General features: G+C 39.9%; 1 protein-coding gene across 17 annotated transcripts in view; it reads right to left on the bottom strand.

Moving 5' to 3' along the window:
* The window catches only part of ATP2B2 (ATPase plasma membrane Ca2+ transporting 2), a 395,747-nt gene that overhangs the window by 41,603 nt on the left and 333,074 nt on the right, over nucleotides 1-21,070 (bottom strand). For all 17 annotated transcript variants that reach the window (XM_088061667.1, XM_088061651.1, XM_088061658.1 and 14 more), the window contains 4 exons: nucleotides 10,599-10,840; nucleotides 9,398-9,632; nucleotides 3,557-3,736; nucleotides 2,492-2,579 (listed from right to left, as the gene is read on the bottom strand). In XM_088061667.1, coding sequence (XP_087917793.1) covers nucleotides 2,492-2,579; nucleotides 3,557-3,736; nucleotides 9,398-9,632; nucleotides 10,599-10,840 — 745 coding nt within the window. The remainder of the gene's footprint in view (nucleotides 1-2,491; nucleotides 2,580-3,556; nucleotides 3,737-9,397; nucleotides 9,633-10,598; nucleotides 10,841-21,070) is intronic.

Genomic DNA, 21,070 nt, shown 5'->3' with positions numbered 1-21,070 from the left:
CATCAGGGTTAAACAGTTGTTTCCCACAGCATTTTTAAAAGATGAACTGATAATTTTGAATTATTTCAGCAGTAGCACTGTAACCTCACACCAGTATAAATATGTGGTTTTATTTGTTATATTTTGAAATAGAGTTAAAAATATGAAATAATACCAACAGGTGTCATAAAACCCATCCCAAACTGTATTTTAGTGGAACTGAGATTTTGGTTTCACTGAAGCAGTTTGTGATGATAAACCACTCTGATGGGTGTTTTTCCAATCTAGCTCTACTTCAAAGCCATAAATATTTGAATGCAAGTGTCAGCCCAGGCTGAAAAGCTGAACCATGCCTTTCTCTGGTCCCTGAGCAGCACTGAAAACAAAAGTGAAAAATAAAAATGATCCTTTTGCTGGGTGGGATTGTGCTATGTTAAGGAGGAAAAAAAAAAGATTCCCTGCAGCAGCTGTATGTCATTAAAAATTAAATATTCAAAAAGTTTATTTTCTGATGTGTGTTTTTAGCCTAGAGCAGATAGAATACATCAAAGGGGAGAAAATCCTCTCAATCCCTCAAGTGTCTGGGAAAAACATAACATTTTAACAAGAGGCCCAAAACTAGTGAACATTTAAATAATTTCTTGTAACTTTTAATGGCCCTTGGAGTATTACCAGCCAAAAAATTCCATCATCATTTCCACAGACTCCTTCTTGAACTTTGTTAAGACACTTAATTGCTCTCTCAACCTTGTCACATCTTTAAAACATTAATTGTGGTACTTGCATGTGGCATTCAGTAGGAGCAAATATCTTTTGGGCTGTCAAAGTGCGTATGCAACAAACCATCAACAATTTGTTGTTCCTTTTTCTCTATTGGTTTCAATTTCCCTGGCAAAAGTTTCCTTCTCCTCTTGAGGGAAAATCCTGAATGATTCAGAGGAGCACTCCTAAGGGACTTGCTTGATCCACTTAATGAAACACAAATTGTTGTGTTTCTGAAACAAATCAGCTGTAGGGCTGAACAAGGGCTGTTCTCTGAGAGCTGGAACACTGGATTTGAGATGCATTGGTGAGGAAACTTCAGCTGACCTTGTGCAGGTCTAACATTGACCCATGGAGATGAAAATGCTCACCAAACCTTTCCAGTCCTGAACAAAACCCTGCTGGAAAACTGTTTTGGAGCACACCTCCCCCAGAAATGTATATTATTTATTAATTACACATAGGTACTGCCATACTAATAAATTGTGTACATTATAAGATATGCATATGAAAGGGTGGGATGGAGATGATACATTCTGTTTCAAGCCCAAAGGATCCAATCCTCAATTCGCAATGGAACTTCTGCTCTAAAGTCATTTCGGCATTTTTAGAAATTTCACGATGCTCAAAAGTCCTTGCAATCAGTCATGTATGGAATCATAGAAATGAAACCTAAATGAAACCTAAACATGGATTATTGTTGAGTAGACAACCAGCTGAAAACAGGTGAGTGACCAGCTGGATCTTAGCCTGAACTTTAGCAGCTCCAAGAATTGCTGAAAGGGGCTCTCCAGACTTTCCAAGGCCTTAACAAAACATTCCAGCTCCTTCCTCATCAGGAAGGCAGGAAACAGCAATCTGCTGATGGGGCTTCCACCTGAGCATGGCCAAAACTGAGGTTTTTCCTGCTCAAAAACTGCCTGATTTCATTAGCCATTAAGTGTGAACCTCAAAGTCAACTGAATAAGATGTCAAGTCATCAAAAGCAAAAGAAAACCCTGCAAACCATTCCCTCTTTAATGGGGGCATTCCATCTGCAAGACAACATGGTGAGAGAATGGAGTTTGTACGGTTCAGCTCCTACAGGACAGATCCTAAAAATACAGGAATCTAAAGGAAGCCAATGCAAATCACACAATTAGATGAACCTATAGGAAAAATGGAATTGGCTGAGAATCCCCATCTCCACTGAGCAGCTCCCAGTTCCACCATCCCAATAACTGCTGCTGTGGCAGGAAAAGGTTTTTTTCTCTTACTCTTTAAGATAATTGTGGGAGAAGAGATGCACTGGAGTTATTGGATTCACTCTGAATGAGATTGTTCTTGTTTCTCTCATAAAGCAGTGCAGGAAAAGACAAAAAATCTATGTCCCCTCTTGTTTATATCTTGTTTCCCAGCAATATTTTCTTTCTGCCCGCCAAATGCACATTTTCCCTTCCCAGCTCGAGCCTCATTCCAATTAAAAGTCACAAGGCAAATATGAGATTGCCTAAGTCCACTTGCCAGGCATCTTACTGGTATTTCTCTTACTCCTGCCAAGGAGTTTCCAATTATTTTCCATGTTGAGACTGAGGTAGAACACAAACATGAGAGCCAGAAAACTTCTTTGTTTCTGGTTTTTGTGGGGTGTAGGGATGTGCAGTTAAAGATGACAACTCAGGTGGATTTGTAACAGTGAAATCGAAGCAGATGATGTACTCCAACATCGTTATCATTGATTTCCACCCCCACAAAAGCAGTTTGCACCCACCTTTCACCAAAGTGTGTTTGTCCGTGGGGGAAGAGCGAGCAAGCACCCGGAGCTTTGGCCAGATTTTGTCAATCCGCTCCTGCTCGATCTGCAGGGGGTGGGGAACACAAAAAAAAAGAACCCAAACAGTAAAACCACAGGCCTGTGATGAGCAGAACTTATGTTATCATGTCAGAAAAATTCCCCTGGTTGCTCAAACATGCAGCTTTTCTCCAAAAGCACAGAAAAATTCCAGCAGCTATCGATGCTGCAAGTGAAGACAAGGCCAGTACTAACAGGGCTCAGCTGCTGGCTAGCACAGGTAAATATTTCCACAATACCTAACCAGACTTTCTTATCATATTTATGGATAATTCCACCCAGAATCATCACTGTAGATTAAGGAAAATGGAGTTTCTCAAAGCTGATCAAACCTGTTCACAAGTTTGTTGTTTTACTCCTTACAAGAACCCAAATTGTTCATATAGCACCGACAATGGCAAGATTTTCCAGTGTAGCAACAGGAACAAAGCCAAACCTGTTGTGTGTATTAACATTCCCAGGATTCCACCCATCAATGCAGGGATCAAATAACTGTGTCCACTCATTTATAATGGACTCAACAGCCAGCATAGATTTTTCCTTTTTAGAACTGTCTTGGAGCTCCATCTTTGATGAGGAATTTACAATGTTCCAAAGGATATATTTTTTTTAATGCAAATCATTGCTGCGAGTAAATTAGAGAAAGTAGAATAAATTAAAGAAATGAGAGGAGCTGGTTCTCAGTACAGATGGCATTTTTGGGAGCAAAATTGCTGTTGAGTTCCTTCTCCTCCTTGCCATAAACCTGCTTTAATGGGCTTAGTTTTGATTTCTTGTGGAGTAGTGCAGTGGTTCTAAAAACTGCAAAATTAGGCCAGCACTAAACTGATCCTGGAAGAGTAAAGACTGGAATTTCACTGCAGCTTTGAATTGCAAAAATTTAGTGAGAGAAAAACGCAGGAATTTTTCCAAGCAGTCTTTACTGCTGTGAGGCACCCACCAGCACAGGAGAATATTCCGGTGTTTTCACCGGGTTTTATTTACCTCTCCCTTCTCATTTCGGATCCTCCTGTTGAACTCCTTCCCCTCGAGGCAGAGGAAGTCCTCTCCCGGGTGGATGATGCCACATTTGATGGCGATGGCACGCGCAGTGTTGATGTTGTCCCCGGTGACCATGCGCACGGTGATCCCGGCTCGCTGGCACTTCCGGATGGCTTCTGGCACCTGCAGATGACGCCTCAGGATTTCAGCTTTTATATTTTCAAAGTCCTGTACCGCTCTAGTGCCTAACTCTAAACTGCACAGACAGGGTTAGTTACTGTCCTCAGGTTTTATTCAGACACAATTCCTCTCTAGGCCTGGATCTCAAGGACACCTCAGTGCCCCAGGCCCCAAAAAGTCTAAGCAAAAGTGAGTTGTGGGGAGCAAACTGGGGCTGAATGACTTCATTGCCTGCAGCTGGAATTGGAGGATGAAGCCCGATATGGAACTGGAGCAAACTGGTAATTGTGTGAGAAACTGGTGCCCATTGTCCGTGCTGGCTGCAGCCTCTGGGAGGCTTTGGCTGCCCGAGGTGTGCCTGGGGAAGGCCTTCAAGAAATGCCCACTTTATTCCCTTCCCCTTGCCTGGCCTCTGCTCTGGGCAGCCCCTCCAGGGCACCACAGAAGCAAGGCAAGGGCAAAGAGGACTCCTGGATCAGAGATAAAACACAATGCAGGTGTTCCCATCCTGAAAAATTTCAGGCCAAGAAATGCCTGCAGCAGAAAGAGGAAATCAGATGTGTTCTATCATCACTTGACTGTTGTGGAGTTGGGGTTACTCCACAGGCAAGGCAAATCTTGTATCAAACACAAAAAAAATATCTTTTAGGTCAGTTCCTTACATTTTCTCCTGGCTGGAATAAAAATGAGTTCTCTGCAGCTTTTTTGACCTTTAGCACGCTGATCATAACTATTCAACACATGTAAATATGCATGGAGAATACAAACATTTAGTACAGAAAATGATTTTACTTCTGATCCAAACCTTCCTTTCAACGAGATTTTCAAAGTTATTGTGATTTAGCACTACTTACTCCATGCTTGTCAACAAGTGGAATTCCTAAATACAGGAGTTTAAAATTAGTATTTTATGTATTTCAAAATCATAAAAATGAAGCCTAACTTTGCTCATGACTTTTTCTGCACGAGATAAACTTCTGCACAGGAAATGTATCATGGAGACACAATTCTGGGTGGAACAAGGGCTGTGAGATTAATGTAAGGGCTCCATTCTGGCTTGGCATCATACACATCTTATTGGAAAAAAAAAAAACAAAACCAACCAAGAAGGATTTCAGGAATTAAAAGCAAATATTGATTCCTATTAATTAAATAAAGATGTTTTAATCCAGTTACTTTGGTAAATGAAGGCTATAGAAAGGTTCCATGTCTATAGCTCAGTTTCAGATGGGGAAAAAAATTCTGTTCCCTTTAACTACATCCTAATTAATGATAATTTCTAAGTAAATATCATTAACCAATTAATTCAGTCTCATCACATTTTTGCATTCTTTTGCATTATTGCTATGAAAGCATTATTTCTTCAAGAGGAAAATAGCAATATTATTTAAAATAGGAGAATAAGGGATGTGTTTAACATGTCCAGAACAGCCTGGATGTTGTTCTCTAAATTTCATTTTTACCTGCAAGAGTCTAGAGCACCCCAGGATTCATCAGGAAGGCTGAAGCCCTTCACAGAGCTACAGGGATGAACTGCCCAGCTCAGAAGATGGCAATGCATAATTATTAAAGAATATTTTAAAAAACCACAACTGTTTACGAAAAGGTATGAAAATGGATATTTCTGTCAGTATTCAGTGCACCTTGCTGATCACAGCCTCCAGCATAGATATAAATGTTTTGTGGAACTCAATGCCAATTTGAGTGGATTCATCTCATCCATTAGTGCAGAAAATGCTGAGAAAAGGAGACACCATCTCCAACACTACACTGCTAATTTTATGGATGTCTAGATATTTTCCTTTCCTCTGTCACAAGCCACAAGTAGGGGACACCACTGAGGGCTTTTATGACAAACGCCTTACTCTGAGCCAGTGTGGTAAATCTTGGCTTTGAGGGGTTTCCTGGGGCCAGGAAGGCTCTGGGTCAGCACTGAAAACCCTAAACCCCCAGACCCCACCACAGATAATGGTTCTGCCAGTCCTGGAGTAATTTCACACCATGTTTGTGAATACTTATTAAAGGCAGTTTGTGGAGTTCCTGTTTTCCAATATGCCACCCTAAACCAACTCTCAGAGCAGCACTTTTCCCAGGATTCCCAGGAAAAAACCTGCTGTTTGCTGGACTCTGCCAACACAGATCCCAAAATCAAGGGCAGAATTCAGGGACAGAGATTTATCTTCCTATTTCCTCACCTCTAACTGGGAATATTTTCCCCACAAATTGTACACCCTGGAAAAATTATTTAGACCCGAAGGCTTTTAGTGATGTGAAATAGGTTTCTGTAGGGGAATGTGAGATCAGGTTAAATCTGTTCCTTAAGCAAATGAGCCCTGACCTCCCCAGTTTCCACATGAATAATCCTGCCTAAATCCCATTTGTCAATTGGAAATGCTTTTGGTACCCACTGGAGCTGTGGTGACCCTCATGCATAGGACAGGAGAGATTTAGATGGAAATCTGGAAAAGCAGCCCAGTGGATGGAGCGTGAAGGGGAAAAATAAATTACAGTGCAGGCAGCAAAAAAGGGTAATTCCCATGAAGTGTCAGTCCTATTAAACAAGGTCAGGGGAGGACAGCCCCAGTTGCGAGCATGTCTCAAACTCACATCTAACTGGAGAAATCATTCTGTTTTCCTCTCCTGTCATTTTCTGGACAGCTGGTGGGTGGTATCTGATTTAATAGTGTGTACAGTAATTACAGTTAAAATATTGTTCATATTCTTTTTATTGCTGTAAGGGAGAAAGAGTGTTGGCAGACTGAGTGGGCAGAGGAAGCAGATATTTTCCATCAGTTTTGCAGAGTTTAAGTACACATTTCACAATTTTTTTGGTTTATTTTCCCTCTGCAAAGCAAAACCTCCAATGCAAGCACGTATGCACAAAGCATCCAATGCAGGAATATCTTTCCCGATCAGGTGACAAATAAATAGGAGATATTTGGAAGGGATTTATGTTCATCTCCCAGGAATAACAGACTGGAGGCGTTTTTTTGGCAAATCAGTGTGAGCCAGTTCAGGCTCATTAAAATCAAGCCAGAAAGAGTGTCAGGATCAACAGAGAATCTCTGCAGGAGAAGGGCAGCACTCTGTTTGTTCCCTTCCTGTGTATTTATCAAAGAAAAAAAAAAAACACACCCACAAAATATAGATATCAAGCAAGTAGTTCAGTGCTTGCTAAATCCAGCAGCTGGTGATGACTAAGCTGGTGTCTGAATTAACCTGGGAATATGGAAAAGCCATGGATGTCCACGGTGGGCATTCCAGAGAAAACTGAACAGTTGTTGGACATCAGTGTCAAACAACTCATTCAAATTGGGTTTTTTAGCATATGGGAGAGATGTGAGTGCCAGAAAACTCCCTGAGTATCCCAAGAATATCCCTGGAAGCAGGAGGGAGGAAGGACTCCTCTGAAAGAGTCGGTATTCCCACGTGGAATCACTCCTTGGCTGCACAGGAGCTCCCTGCCCAGCATCCATGGGACAGCCCAACACCACCTCAGAGAAAAGGAAAATCCTGAGCCTTCCCCAGGAAACACAGGACTGAGTTAGGGTTAGGGTTAGGGTTAGGGAAGGGAAGCTAAAGGCTGCCAGGATGGGGACACTTTTTTATTGGAATTACCTGATCTATCACCTCCATCCGAATAAATCCCGACACCCAAGAATACTGAGAATATTTAGTATGAATTCTAATTTTTGTGTTCTTTTATTTTCCCCTACAGAAAGCACTTTGAAAATGAATAAATTCCAGTGGGGAGTCAATTTAATGAGCAGATTTCATTTTGGCAAAATATTCTCTATGACTGCTCAACATCTCAGTATTTGCATCAGCAATGGGGATTTCACACATGCACATTATGATATTCCAACCAAGTCAGATATTCCAAACCTAGAGACTTTTCTGAACTTTATGTTTTTCTCCTGGCTCAGGGTTTATTGGTTCATTTCTTTCCCCTAAGGTACTGCTTCTTACAACATGCAGAGTAGTAATAATTAAATATTGGTTTAAATATTTTCATGATGTTATTGCCACCTTGGAACAGTCAAAAGGGACAAGGTGGAAAAAAAAAAAACCAAAAAACCAAGTCTCAAATCCCAAATGTCCAAAATTTGCTAAAATTCTGAAATTACAAATATTTTATCATGTGTTTTGCCCTACAGTAAACTGTTCCTGCATGTTCTGGTGTTAACCTACAAGAAACTCTATACAATATTCAAATGTTTGTTTGGAAATAAGATGTGCTCCTGCCTTCATCACTTTGATTCTTTACATAGAAGTCAGATTTGCCCTCTATTTTTAGCAGAATTATTCACTTTTACCTCAAGCTCCCAAGAAATTATTCCCTGCAAGATAAGAGCAGTTCTCTTACAAAACACCCTCCTAACAAACACATGAAAGGAGAGTTTGCAGCTATTTTCCATAAAAACTGCAAATCCCACTGTTCCCAAATCCGTCTGTCTGCAACACCACCTGGAACCTGACTTAAAGCTGTTTTCTAACGTGATCATGATTTCATTTAGGAGGGGGAGAGGATTGATTCACAGTCCCAGTGACCACTGGAAAAACACGTCACAAAATATTTCTGAAAATAACTATATTTTCTACAAAATATTTTCTGTAAAATATCCATATATGTGAGCTGGAGCATTAAAGGAACACTGCAGACAGAACTTCTAAAGGACGTTTTCCAACATTTTGAAAGCCTTGCAATGTCAGGCGTGGGGACAGATGGATTAGCAGCAAGAGACCATCTGATGACAGATAAAGTGGATGCTGTTTATCTGCTCTTTGTGGAGATAAGGAGTTTATCATCCAGTTGTCACCTAAGCAAGATTTACTTTATATTTTAACCTTCATATCAAGAAAGAAAAAAAAAAATAACATCCATTTTGAGGCAAGGCACAGCTCTGCAGTCGGTACCTGGGGTTGTGTGGTGTTAGTTCCAAACTTACTGTCACCATTTCCAAGCCCTAACGTGGAATTAATAACTCTCCACTAATTATCAAGCACCAAAGAGAGAGATCAGAATTCTCTAACTCGACCCTTTGTATCTCTGTGGGAATACAATTTACAAGTGTAGAAGCAGGGATGTGCTTCCCATGTGCACACCTACTACTGATTTACTCAGGGGAGTTGAGCTGTAATTTTACATATATTTCTACAAGCCACGTAAATGCGATATCCATGACAACTGCAGCCTTTCCTTGTTCAAATACAACATTAAAAACAAATTTTCCTGAGTAGTCACTAGGTACAATCTTAAGGAAAGTGACAACTATTACGATAAATGGCAAAATATCAGTTTCTTTGGAAACTGCCATTATAATGGCAATTTTAATCATGGCACTTGTCTTCCCTGCTTTCAGAGTTGCACATCACTGCACTGCTTAAAGGAAAATTCTTTAACATGTGGGAGCATTACAAAACCTCTGCTGATCATCTCAGTCCTGCAGTGCAAAAAGCCCTATATTCCTTTATTTAAATACCAGCTGACTGATAGCTGAATTTTATCACCTTAATTATTTGGCTTTTCATCAAGTAAAACCCATTTCTAAAGCTGATTTTCAGCTTCTTTGACAGAGCTAATTAAAAAAGAGAGATAAAACCTGTAAGAAACCTGCCATTCAGGTTATGCCCAGTTTTGTATAAGATAAAAATCGGATGTACCTCTGGCCTTACTGGGTCTTCAATGCCAACAACACAGATGCAAGTCAGGTCAGATAAGATGTCATTCTCGTTGTCCCAGTCAGGCTCAGGGCTGCTGGGGAAGTCTCTGAAAGCCACGCAGATGGTTCTCAGCCCATCACAGGCCATGGGCTCAATCACTTTCTTCACCATCTCGTCCCTGTCGCGGGGCCTGAAGATCCGAGGCTCCCCAGCTGCGTTGAGGATCCTGGAACACCTGGTTTGGGCAAGGAGAAGAGAATAAAAACTGAGTGTGGTGCCTTAGGATTTCAGCTTTTGTATTTTTCATCCATTTGTAGTGCTGCAGTTCTTTAGTGCCTGACTCCAAACTCCATGTGCAGGCTCAGCTGCTGCTTCCCCATCCTGCTCAGACACAGCAATTCCTCCCCAGGCCTGCAATCAAGGACACCTCACTGCCCCAGGCCTGAGAGATGGAAACAAAAGGGACTTGGGGGCAGCAAAGCTGCCCTAAATGACTTCATTCCCTGCAGCTGCAATTGGGAGATGAACCCCCAATGTGCAAATGGACCCAGCTTAGAAAAGTGTCAGACCTGGGACCCATTGGCCATTTTTGGGTGCAGCCCAAAATGTACCTGGAGACCCTTCAATAAATAGAAACTGCTTTTTATTCCCTTAATTCTGTCTGGCCTCTGTTTTAGGCAGCCCCAAAAAGGCATCAAGTATGAATCTTCATGACTGCCAAAGTATTTCCTGCATAAGCTCATTTCAGTCAATGCTTTCCCTTTCTGATGTCAGGTTTTGAGTTTCTGCTGTAAATTTCTAGAAGATTCACCACTGAAATATTGGAGAGAATTAGTAATTTATTGCAGGGACACCAAGAGCCCTTCATGAGTTATTTTCTCAATAATCAATGTGCTGACAACTTACAGTGAAATTGAAAAGTTTTTTTTTTACAAAAACGTTGAACGTAAAGAATCCATTTGCAAATCACCAAAAGCCAATTTGTAAATCACCAAAAGACCCAATTCTTTGGTAAGAAAAACAGGCCAATTTCCCAGAAACACTTTAAAAATTTTTTTAAAAAAATAATGGCAGCTTATGCTGCCAAAGTGTGCTCCATTTCTAGTGCAGGCAGCAAATTCCAAACACCAGAATTCCCACGTATTAGCGTGGGGATATTTTGCACTTTGGAAAAACGAGGCCAGGGATGCAGTGCACTTACTTCTTGAGAACAATCTCAGAGGCTCCTTTGCTGTACATGCGGAAGCTTCCATCCGGCATTTTAATGACCGTGCTCATGGACTTCCTGACGGAGTTGAAGGTGTAAACTTTGTAGAGCTTCTCCTCGGGGATGAGGCTCCGGACGGGCTCGTAATCCTGCTTCAGATCCAGGACAAAGCCCAAGAGGCCACACTCTGTCTTATTGCCCACCTGGCGGGGCAGCCCGCCCTCTTTCTCTGGTGGCTGGAGAGAGGAAATCAAAATTGGAGATTAATTTCTCTAACTTCACAGTTCGTAAGTTACAGGCACGATTTAATATCTGAGCTGTGCAGACACGCTTTTTAAAAGTGAGGTAAAAATTCCATGGAGCTCCAACGGACCTGAAGCATCTCCTCACAACAAGAAACATTTCTCTAGATGATATTTGCCACATTGGGTCTCTTGCATTTCTTTTTTCTTAAATTAGCCATTGGCAGCGTGTAATGGTTGGGCAATCCATTAAAAAGGAAGTAACTTTCCTTGGGCTGAAAACCAGGCGATTCTCACTTGTCAGAAACAGAGGATTTCCTTTTCTCTCCTGTTTAGAATTCCATTGGCTTGCTGATTTTCACAGCTTAAACAGTGAGTTAAAGAAATCTCTATCATCTTTTTGTCCTGCCAGGCATTTTTTATGTAAAAATAAATCTCCATCTAACCATAATAACAAAACTCAGTGAAAAAAAAATCTATTAAATAATAGTTCCTTGTCTAAATGTACCCCTTTCTAGAATTATTTTAGTCTGCTGCTTCAGACAAATAAATTTTATGTCTGTTAGAGAAAATGGAGTAGGCTAAACACTGTGCAACTCCTACCAATTCTCAGTCCTTCTAAAGGAGAGAAGGAAGGACAAGGAAGATTTTAAATTCCCTTTTAAAGTAGGAATGAACACTTAATTTACAAACTCTCTTGGAAGTGTTGTACACCCTGAACAAAATATTCCTGTGCCAAGACCCCAGACTTCACGTGGCCAATGTGTGACCAATAAACTATTGATAACTTACATTTTCATATGCTCAGTAAAATTAGGAAAGTGTTCCTTAAGCCAGGGCTAAACACCCTTTATAGGAATAAAAGCAAGAAATCATCTCACAGCTTTAATTTGCACTGAAAAGAGATTTTGATTTGGCTCAAGCCAAGACTCCAAGTCACATTTTCAATGTGAATTAAACATTTACCTCACATTTTGCAGAATTGGGGCTGCAGGACTGTATTCAGAATCTGTATTTAATTTCACTTTAAAATCCAGTTTACATCAAAAATGGGTTTCCTAATAGATGGAATTTCATACATTGTCCCTCACTGGGATGAGGGCACAAAAAGGAATGATTAAAGCTGCAAATCACCCATCCTTCTGGATTTGAATTCTTGCAACAAGTTTGGCCACAAAAAGGGAAAAAGGGACATTTTAAATAAGCAATTAGTAATTAATTATCCCAGAAAACACCAATTGCAGCTGGTTCAAAAAATGAAGGTCAGATAGATGATAAAAGACTGGTCTAGAACTGAAGTAAACAAATAAATATTAATTTTTTCCAAAAGAACCATCTCCCTACCAGCAGGAAGATTGATACCTGGTGACAGATAGATCAATGTAATTTTTTTTTCAGAGAGAAGCAGCTATGATGAACAACACAGAATAACTCAAAAAATCTCTGTGTGAAAGAGATTTATCCTTCCAGAAAGGATTGTAACATCTTTCTTTTATGTGAACCATCATCTTTACTGACTAATGTGGGTCACTCTGGTGTTGCTATGACATTTCTACATCACTCCAGGGTCACTGTAAAACACTGACATTCAGCAAAAATGCCAGTGTGATACATAAATTTTATTACCTGCTATAACAACTTGTCCTGCTATAACCTCATTATATTGTGATGTAACTTCCCTCTGGATTCTCAAATTCACTTAAGAATCCCTAATTCAAAATGCAAGTGCTCACAGTGAGGTGTATCTGGAATTCAGTGAAAAACTCAGTAGTCAGAAAAATACCTTTTAAAATCCAGTTTTGTTTACACAAATAAGCTTTGTTTTCCTGGCATTGCAGGCACAGGGTTCCTGAAATCTGCCAGGAACTCAAAGCATTTTCCAAGCAACAGAGGAACCAACTTCAGCTCCTGGGTAGTGATGGGTGCCAGGGAAGATCCATTTTTTCTGGGCATATTAAATCCAGCTCTTCTCATTCTAGATCTAAACCCTCATTTATGCTTCTCTTTGCCACTGAACTCAGTGAAAATTGTCACTGAATTAAATGTGAATGTGATCAGGCCACTGGAACACTCCCAGAACCCAAAGAAAGACAAAGTTTTCCATCAAAGTCAGACAATCCTAGACAATAATTAATTTATAGATATGATTTCATCATGCCCTGATGCCAGGGGATATCAAGAAAATAAAAACCTGCCCACATTTCTCAATACAAAAAACCTAAATATCATAGTCCTTCCAAAATTACTTTTATTTCAACAAAAAGTAGATCACGCTCCCCTGTTCTTAACACGGCCTAAAAATAGATTTCTTCCAGGGAACATCTTTTGAATGCAAATACGTAAGCAAGGGGGGAGGAAAAAAAAAAATCCCTGTGAAAAGAAAAGGAACAGACACTTCAGAAAGGTTTCAAAATCTAACAAGTGGCCACCTCCCTGCAGAGCAGCTGCTGTCTCCATATTCTTTGTGCATTACATTAGGGGCAAGCATATGGTGCTGAGAGCTGGCACAGAGCACTTCCTTCCCTGCACTGTTCCAGCTCAAGATCTATATGCCAGGAGCAGCCTCCTTGCAGATTGTTCTTGACAATCCCTTGCAGAAGCTGCTGCCTCTGAAACTTCCTGCTGGGCTGGAGCTAAATTTATTTCTCGCTGAATTCTGCGGTTCATGGCACCTGGAAAACAAGGACAGCCCGATGGGGTTACTCTGGAAGGATTCGCTGGGAACAGCTTCAGTGACTCCTCAGAGGATGGAACTTCAGGATTTCAGCTTGTATGTTTTTAATTTATTTGTAGTGCTGCAGTTCTTTAGTGCCTGACTCCAAACTCCATGTGCAGGCTCAGCTGCTGCTTCCCCATCCTGCTCAGACACAGCAATTCCTCCCCAGGCCTGCAATCAAGGACACCTCACTGCCCCAGGCCTGAGAGATGGAAACAAAAGGGACTTGGGGGCAGCAAAGCTGCCCTAAATGACTTCATTCCCTGCAGCTGCAATTGGGAGATGAACCCCCAATGTGCAAATGGACCCAACTTAGAAAAGTGTCAGACCTGGGACCCATTGGCCATTTTTGGGTGCAGCCCAAAATGTACCTGGAGACCCTTCAATAAATAGAAACTGCTTTTTATTCCCTTAGTTCTGTCTGGCCTCTGTTTTATGTAGCCCCAAAAGGCATCAGAACCCTTGGAAGAGGGAAGAGGGAAAGGCTTTGAGCTGAGATTTACCACAGGGAGCTCCAGCAAGGACCTTCTGCTCCCCACAGGTCACCTGCAATCTGTTCCATGGCCTGCTTGGAAGGGACTGAGCCAGGATCTTCCCCCAGTCATGACCCTTGCAAAATTTTTTTAAAAACATTTTTCCCGAGCCTTTGGATTATTTACCCACAACATTTCAATTGCCAGCAACTACTCACATGTGGAAGAACCCCCAGACAGATGTTTAAAAAGTCGTGGTTCCACCCAGCAGATTGAAATAGGTTTCTGGGTCAAAGTACAGCTGCATTACCAAGGCTTAAAAATACCAATCAAAAGCCAGTATTGACCTGATACTGGGTTGGGATTACAAAGGGAATTTTCAGAATTGTTTCACTGGGAAATAATTGCCTAATAAAAGGTTTTAAGAAGGAAGATAACATTCTGGACATAACTTAAAGAGGTGCTCCAATTTCCAAAATTAGATTAGGAAATAATTCCCATTTTTGCCACAACTCTTTACTAAACCTGACTTTTCTCACTGCCCTTTCTGATGTGAGAAGAGAGGACTCTGCAAGAAGACCCAAGTAGTCCTTCTAAATTAAAATGTCAGGATTTCCTGTATTATCTGAGGCCTTAATTAGTTGTGTATAGTTCTCCTGTGTTTTACAGGTTGAATTACTCCTTTAGAAAAACTATGGCATTAAATATTCTAATTTATTAACATGAAAAATGAGCTTTGCTAGAAAGTTGAGTCTTTTATTTCAACCCAGCCTCACTACAGGAAAACAGGAAAACAAAAACTTTTTAAAATTAAATTGCAAAAGATTTCCACTTTGTACTCTAATTACTCAAACAAAAGAAAAAATGGACCAGGATGCACAGGAATTTTCTCTGTATAATTAAACATGTTATATGTAAGATTTAAAATAACCAAGAGGGATGAGCGCTGTTCAAACCACATGATATTTTTGTTTTTTAATTCCTAATACTGCAAAAAGAACTGTGGTCCTATCAGAGATAATCCCTTGCAACGTAATTTAATCAATATTTTAATGTAAGACATCTAAAGCAAGATTTAAACATCCTCATTTATACATTCTCCAGCTTTTTGTAGGTACAGCTTTTTGCAGATACAGCTTCCTTTGACTGACTTCAAGCTAAACCAGCAGAGATTAAGAGATGCCTGTTTATCTTAGAGAAAAGCTGCAGAATGAAAGGGGTGAGTCTTTTTTAGCCAAGCATTAAGAACTGAAAACTTTGCTCTAAACTAAATAAAACTTTCTGAAACTAAATAAACTAAATCAAGTTTCCCACTGCAGAATGGCAAACAGCTCCAGAAGCTGTGTTGGCAATAGGAGGGCAGTGAAACCCCAGCCCTCAGCTGGTTTAGTTTGTGTTTAGGATTTCTCTGGGATCCTGGAGCCAGGGCAGTGCTTTAACCCCAGCTGGGAACCAGAAGTGGAGCCTCTTGCTCACTGCCCCTTCCCCCTGAGATGGGATGGGGAGGAAAATCAGAAATACATCACCCCCTGGACTGGGACAAGAACAGATTCCCTACAAATCTGAATCACAAATCAAATCACACATGAAAATGCTGTGAATTTATTTCCACAAGGTCTCTACATAGCTTTTCTATCTGTGCAGATCTGGTCTTTGCAACTTCGAGGGCAGACCTGGAATAATATTATTGATGGCAATTTATCCTGGCACGGTTTGGGAGTTCCAGAGGTGTTTCCATGCTAATGGTGAGCAAGCTGCACCCAGAGCAGGGAGATTTGTGGTACCACACAGCTCTTTCCCAGCCCAGAGCCAGCACTGAGAGCTACAGGAAATTCTGTTCAAATAAAGTCAAAAGTCAGCTTGAATTGGGGTCAGCAGAAGGGAGTGGAGAAGAGCAGTGATGAACTTGGGGCTGGTTGTGTAACCTCTGTGGCACCAGGAGACCCAGACTGCAGGACTTTCATACTGTCCTGAGCCCCTCGCTGCATTTAAAGCCCAACATTTCAAACTTTGAAGCTTTGATGGTTTTTTCCAGCTCTTCTGCACAGTGCTGAGTAGATTAACATCAGTGTTCCCATTCACTTATATTTACCTGTTCATCAGAAAGTAAATGTATCTCCTCTTAACCTTCAAAAGATTAAAAATATTTTCACACTGAGCTGATAGAAATCTCTCCCTTCATTTCAATTCCCAAGACCTGGAGGTCCACAACCCTTAAGGAGAGCAAGAATGCCTGATTTTGATCAGTTTGCAGCATTTTTTGGGTCCAATGATTGCACATCCATAATTTCAAGCCCTATGGTTCACACATTTAGAAATTAGCTCTAAACCAGACAGCAAAAAAAATGCTCTGAAACCCTTTAGCAGATGCCCTGGTACTTGAGATTGGATATATTTTCCAAATATTATTGGATTTGTTACATGTGGTACAAAATGGTCTTACACAGCGCTTGCACAGAAGCCTGAAAAATATTAAATGTTTTTTGAAGTGTTAATACAACTTTTCTAAAATAAAATATTTTCTAAATTAAAAAATAAACAAACAAAAGTATTTATTAATATTAAATGTCAATACTATATTTATATTAATATTAAATATTAATAATGCTAAATATATTAAATTTATTTAAATAAATTTTAAAAAATCTAAAATAAAATCATTATAGGCTTAAACATGAACTTTGCTTTTGAAGAGCTTATGAAAGAGAAGAGTAAAAAAAAAAAAAACAACATTCACCTCTAACAGTGCCATGTATTTTCAGGAAGAAGAATCAAACAGAAGGTGATGGGAGAAGGAAAAGTAGGTTTTGCTAATTCTCCCTGTATTGATATTTCTTTTTCTTTTCCCTTTCTATATTTTTAGTGATTGTATCAGTAATCCAGCACATCAGCAGCATTCCCAGGCATCAAACAGGACTGATCCAAAGGAGAAAGGTAAATAATAAATAATCACATAAATAAATAAATAGCTAAAATTTCACCAGGGCTGCCCTTTATTGAAGTGTCCCCATATTTCTAGTCCAAAAACACAAGAAAATGGGATATAGAAGCTAATTTATTTTGCTTCCCATCACCCAGGATCCACAGGAGTTCCATCTCTTGGGAAAATGGCACCGAAGGAATCACCTCAAGTCCTCTCTATTTCCTTTAGGCACCAGCAGCCACCACCAAAAGCCTCTCAAGACCAAGGCAATTTATTCTAAATCCTGGCTGGCAGCTAAAGAACTTCCACCTCATCCCACATCTAGACAACCTAAAATGAAAGCACAAAGAAACACTCACGAGGGATGTAAAATCTGAAGACTGAAATCAAAAATGTAAACAAGATTATTTCATAATAACAAAGTTACACCTTAAGAGGCTGCTCCAGTGGCTGGTGAGGCTCCTGAATTACTCCATGTTGAATATCCTTCATGGTTATTAAACCCATTTAAATATCAGGTCTGCCAAAACTTCTGAGGAAAAGGGCAGCAGGAATTTTTGTCTCGCTCCTGTATCAGTTTAAGAAATGCTTCATGTGTGCAGCATCCAGAACGATGGAATTATCCAGGTACAACTGGAATTATCCAGGCACAGCTGGAATTATCCAGGCACAATCAGCTCTCCCACGACAGCTGGAGGATATTCAAAGGCTTCCTGCCTCAGACTAGCTGGGATGCAGGGCAATTCTTTCATCTTTGAGAGGATAATTATTTAATAATATCTATATATTTATTAAATATTATATATAATATTTAATACAAGATAATTTAATATTTCTCTGTTATCTGAAAACCACCTGAAAACGATGCCCAAACCAAGGCAATGCTGTGACACCTCATCATTCTCCTGCTGGTGCTCCAGGTGGGGACAAGTTTGGTCAGCCAGAAATTGATGTAAAAATGGTGCATTTCAGCATCTTGCCTGCAACTCCAGCAAGGCAATGCTGCCCTGAAAGGGGGCCAGCTGCAATTATGCAATGCATCAGGGTGACATTTCCCAGCAGCAAAGCTGATGTGGCTCAGTGAATATGGACTCGTGCTCCTTTCAGCTCCCAGGATAAAAGGATCCAGCCCATGAGTTCCCCCACGAGTGGCTCTGAAATCTGAGGGGGAAATCAGGCATGAAGAACACGCTGGTGTGACAGTCCCCAGTCCTCTCTCTTTGAATCCCACCTATTTTTAAATTCACAGAAAGTTTTTTTTAATAAAAAACCTTTAATTTTGATAGTAAATAATTTATTTGTCCTTTTAATTTGAAGGACTCATCTGCCTTTGATTCACTTAGAAAAAAAAAAATATAGAAAAAAAACACTGCCACAAGCATGAAAGTTGTTGATTCTTCTCAATGGTTTGGATATGTCAGGTTTGTACACAATTGTTAAAAAATTAGAGTTTTTCAGGGCTGTGTCCAGTGGGATTCTGAATATCTGCAGAGAGGGAGACTCCACAACTTCTATAAGCAACCTGTGCCAATGTTTCACCACTAATTCAAATGAAAATTACCTTTTCTTTCAGCTTCAAAACCAGATAAAAAGAGGGATAGCTCTAGCAGAAGTAGTTAACAAAGCTAAATTTAACCACATTTATCCATGTAATGAATTTCATTTGGACCAGAGCAAGGCTTTCTGGTTCCAAACTATAAATAAAACAACTGATAACTATACAAAAAAAAAAAAAAGAATATAAATTCATAAGGTCCTGCACATGTAATTTAATAATACCTATTCTAAGGAAGCCAGCACTGACAGAGATGTTACATTTATACATCACAGTTCAGCAGTGACTCCATAACCTGAAGATATGAGTTATTCCTCTCCATCTCCTAACTCTTTCTGGTTCTCTAATTTGAATTTTTCTAATTTGAATTTTTCTAATTTGAACTTTTTCCTTCTGTAATAAATAGTCTACGTTTCAAAACAAAAATAATTAAAACAGAAGGCTGGAAGTCTTTTAATTTAAAATAGAAATCTCATTTTGAAAAACCTTTCCGTTCCAAATGACAATAATTTGTGGCTGGATTTAACCAGGGGTACATTGATGCACCACACCACAGTGCAAAGAATGAACTCTGCCTTGTTATGACACTACTGATTAATTCTTAATTATGATTAGGATCCTCCAGCCTTGGTGTTTCCAGATGAGATTAAACTGAATTTTACCAGCACAGATTTTTTTTTTCTCCACATTTCCCTCAGAGGAGTCTTGGCATATTTATTGCACTAAAAGATATTATTAATCTGTACTTAGGGACCTTCCTATTGTTATTGATAAAACCCATTCCTACAGCCCCTTAAAACGTGCCATTTCATGACAATTTAGCTCTAAATTTGGAATATTCCCTATTCCCTTTCCAGATATGGTCACTAAAAACCTGCACTCTTGTCCTTTTGTACAGCCCCAGGGAACTGGAAATTGCTGGATTCATTCAGACCCCAGCCCAGCTTTAAGTACAACAAGAACTGTTGACAAGTAACCTATATAATCAAAGTAATTAGACACATCAACTGCTATAAACTTACTTTAATCACCAACTAATTTACTTTAAATATAGTCTAAGTACAAGGATTCTGTTTTGAGTTTGCCATAAAGAAAGCCTCAACATTTCTCCCATTACCAGTATCAGCAGAACCCAGACCAGAGTGACAAAGGGACAATTTCTAACCAAACTGGGCAAAAATTAAGAGCAGACTAAGAGATTTTATAAATTTCTAATGAATTCTTCAATATATTTGGCAAATGCTTCCCAAATTGCCATGAGCAACAACCAAGCTGAGCATTTTTTGTTTCAAAAGAGAAATTGCCCTTAACGGCAGGGCTGTAATTGGCCCTGTATTTGTAATAAACCTGTCAAACTCAGGTTTTACTGCCTGCTGGTCCTGGACTGGCCCTGTGAGAACTACAGACAGGGAAAACAGGACAGAAGCTGCCTGGGGTGGAGCCCATCAGGTAGGAAAAATCCAGTTCCAAGGCAAAGTCCCCAGTTCAAAAAGCATATTTCTAAATTAGACCCATCACTGGGACTTATGTGGGGTTGGCCAACATTAAAAGCCCTAAAGCATTTGCCTTAGGGCTGAAACCTCACCTTTTAGGTTTGAGGAAACAGAGATACATTTTCTTCAGTCTAAGCAGCACCTCTACATTGGAAATTGTCCTTGGAGCTGCTCCATTACACATTTTAATTATTTATCAACAGATTTTTCCTTCACATCTCAACACTTTCTCCCACCAGACCAATAGTAATATTCAATGATTCTGACCACCTGATCCTCAAAACTCCTCACCATTTATTAACTATTTACCTCTTCTAGCCAAAGTTAATCACATTTTTTAAAAACACCTCCACTGGTAGCCTGAAGTGCCCCTCGTGCCTGTTTTTGCCTGGCCATCGTGCATGAATTTCAACCACAAAGAGTGAAACCCATCACCTATTCCATGGTATCTACATATACCCACTCTCATCTCTATTTGTATTGCCTCCTCTGTGCTTTTTTTAACTAATTAGAAGTGGAAAAAACAATCAACTAAACATCCCCTTGCACAAAAATCCACCAAAACCCTGTCCCACCATTTGAAAAATATGAACTGTGATAATAATTATAATGCACGAGAATTTAATTACGCATTAAATAACAGAAAATCCGTGACCTTTACAGATGTGCATCAAAAACCTGAATTTCCATAAAAGAAAGGGAATTTACAGGTGGCTGATCTGTCCATTCAGTTTTCACATGCAGAAAACTTATCAATACTCTGGGGATTGTCTGTTTTCCTGTTAAATAGAGCCAGATAGGAAAACTAAATTTCTAGAAAGACCAAACCAAAGCAAAAATTCATCTTAATACTTGCTGCCTTTCTGGTGGCCCCACAGCTACAAACAATTTGTACAGTAGAAGGAGCTAAATTTAGTGAGTACAAAGCAAAAAGGAAGTTTTTTCACTTGATTGAAGCTCCTGATTATAGCCCGTCATAATTACAGATCTTCTCTGCTAATAGTACTCATTTCCAGAGTAAGGAGAAGGGTTCTTCAAGCACCCATCTCCAAAGGAGTCCAAAA

Source organism: Pseudopodoces humilis, chromosome 13 (assembly GCF_049639895.1).
Source record: "Pseudopodoces humilis isolate 2021_Gansu_Grassland_sample_001 chromosome 13, ASM4963989v1, whole genome shotgun sequence".
In the NCBI taxonomy this organism is placed as follows: Eukaryota; Metazoa; Chordata; class Aves; order Passeriformes; family Paridae; genus Pseudopodoces; species Pseudopodoces humilis.
Note: the sequence above shows the minus strand (reverse complement) of the source record. Positions and strands in the feature narration are given on the sequence as shown.